We start from the raw sequence: 2,164 nt of genomic DNA on the forward strand, positions 1-2,164 counted from the left end.
TCCACAGGCAGATAGCTGAAGGCGGGAAGGCGGCTGGGTAGCCCGGGGAGTAGATCAGTCCGCAGCGGTAGTCATCGGGAAGACCGCATCTGATGTTCCCCACAGTTTGTCTCCCGAGCCATACAATCGTCGCAGACTCAAAAAAGCGGTTAAACAATGGGTGAAACATTTCTGTTGAAAACTCAAAGCTTTAAAATTAAAAAAAGCTAAAAACTTCCGTCAAGTTTTTTTTTTANCATAGCTATTGTATTGTCATTCAGCAAAAAAAAGTTATGGATTGGATAGAATTTTTGTTAAATACCTAGTCATGTCCGGAAATGTTTGCATTAAGGTCGCCTTTTTGTAGTTTCTGCCAAGTCACCATCGACACATTGTGTGGTGTTTTTGTATCGTCTCCACTGTGTGACGATGGATCTATGACAGGTAAGTAAGAAAGCAACAAATTATCGGTGTCTACTTCAACTTTCCCTAGCGACTACCTCTGCAAGCAGGCCATCTGGCCATAACGACTGCTTTTTCCCCGTCCCGAGTTTCCCCAATCGATGTAAGCATTTGCCTGAGACGACCAGTTGTCCGACACGACCGCGACTGGCACTATCTGGCACCGCACACGGCCGAATCTCTACCTATGACGACCGCGTCTTTTTGAAGCTTGTGGCAGAAATTTTTTTAGGATAACTAGCAACAAATTTTGATGGTATCGGCCAGTTCCCCATTGATTTCGACAACATGGCAGTATTTGCGCAATGCAAAATTGTGCCAAATGGATCACTTCGGGTCAATATTATTGGGCATGCAGTAAGTCTACTTTTGTAATATCGGCGGAGATTATGTCGTAGTTTTCCTGTTCTGTCTCTGATCTTGCCATACTATGCTTTTTGTATCAGAAGACCATGTGCCTAAGAAGACCACTTCACACCACGTGGTCGTCTTAGACAGGTGTAACTGTATAAAAATGAAAGATAAACACTAGAAAGGCCAATATTTGCTTTGGAGCAAATACAGCGATGGGTTCACCACATTTTATGGCAGTGAAAGAATGAGAAACACAAGGGAAAACAATGATTTACATTGATATAACTATAATATGAAGTAACATACAACTAAAACAACAGTTGGATAGCTATTCCCTACTTTATTGGTTAGGATTTTTAATTGCATAATGCAAACTGTTGATTTTCAAAATAATAAAAAAACGTTCATGCCCCGCATTCCAATGCTGGAGCAGAAAAGCTTGAAATACCTACCAAAACACTTGAATAAAGACATACTGTCAGTATGGAAATGCTCTGTGCAGGTGTTAATCAAGTTAAATCCCAACAGCCAATCAGCAAGAAGTATAGAGGAAAGCTGCATGCCTATTGGTTGATGCCCTGCATTCCATTGTGATGACTCATGCCCAGACGTGGTAAACACGGCACACTAACACAGTAATACATTTGCTATAACACAGCCAAAAAACTCAAATAAAACCATTTTAAAAGCCTGTATCACAAAAATTTAAAAAACGCCTAGGGGTATTTGCCCACTGTTCCTCCATGCCAAATTTCAGGACCTTAGGCCCTAAAATGAAGAAGCTGAATCCATTTAAAAAATGGCAGGAGGAGAAGGAGGAGGAGGAGAAGAAACATCAGAAAAAGCAATATGGTGAACCCATAATAAGATAATTTATACGTAGCTAACCGATATGTAAACATTATAATAATGCTACAGTCTGCCTTGGTGTTCTACGTTGAAATGCAGCGATGTTGATGATTGCTTATTGCTATAATTTGATTCTCAGAACACAGCGAACATTTAAACAATTTTTATCCTCAACCTGTATCGCTATGTGCACTGTAAAGACCACTGGAAACTAGAAAGGCCAATATTTGCTTTGGAGCAAATACAGCGATGGGTTCACCACATTTTACGACATGGCAGGGAAAGAATGAGAAACACAGGGGAAAACAATGATTTACATTGATATAACTATAATATGAAGTAACATACAACTAAAACAACAGTTTGGATAGCTATTCCCTACTTTTATTGGTTAGGATTTTTAATTGCATAATGCAAACTGTTGATTTTCAAAATAAATAAAAAAACGTTCATGCCCCGCATTCCAATGCTGGAGCAGAAAAGCTTGAAATACCTACCAAAACACTTGAATAAAGACATA

The 2,164-nt window shown here is 39.5% G+C and overlaps 1 protein-coding gene across 1 annotated transcript in view; it reads right to left on the bottom strand.

The window, feature by feature from the left end:
* Positions 1-2,164, bottom strand: part of LOC109476447 — a 42,554-nt gene that overhangs the window by 2,951 nt on the left and 37,439 nt on the right. Inside the window, 2 exon segments of the mRNA XM_019777379.1 lie at positions 6-100; positions 102-136. Coding sequence (XP_019632938.1) covers positions 6-100; positions 102-136 — 130 coding nt within the window.

The sequence above is a fragment of the Branchiostoma belcheri genome, unplaced genomic scaffold (assembly GCF_001625305.1).
Source record: "Branchiostoma belcheri isolate BF01 breed outbred unplaced genomic scaffold, Haploidv18h27 scaffold378, whole genome shotgun sequence".
NCBI classification, from domain to species: domain Eukaryota; kingdom Metazoa; phylum Chordata; class Leptocardii; order Amphioxiformes; family Branchiostomatidae; genus Branchiostoma; species Branchiostoma belcheri.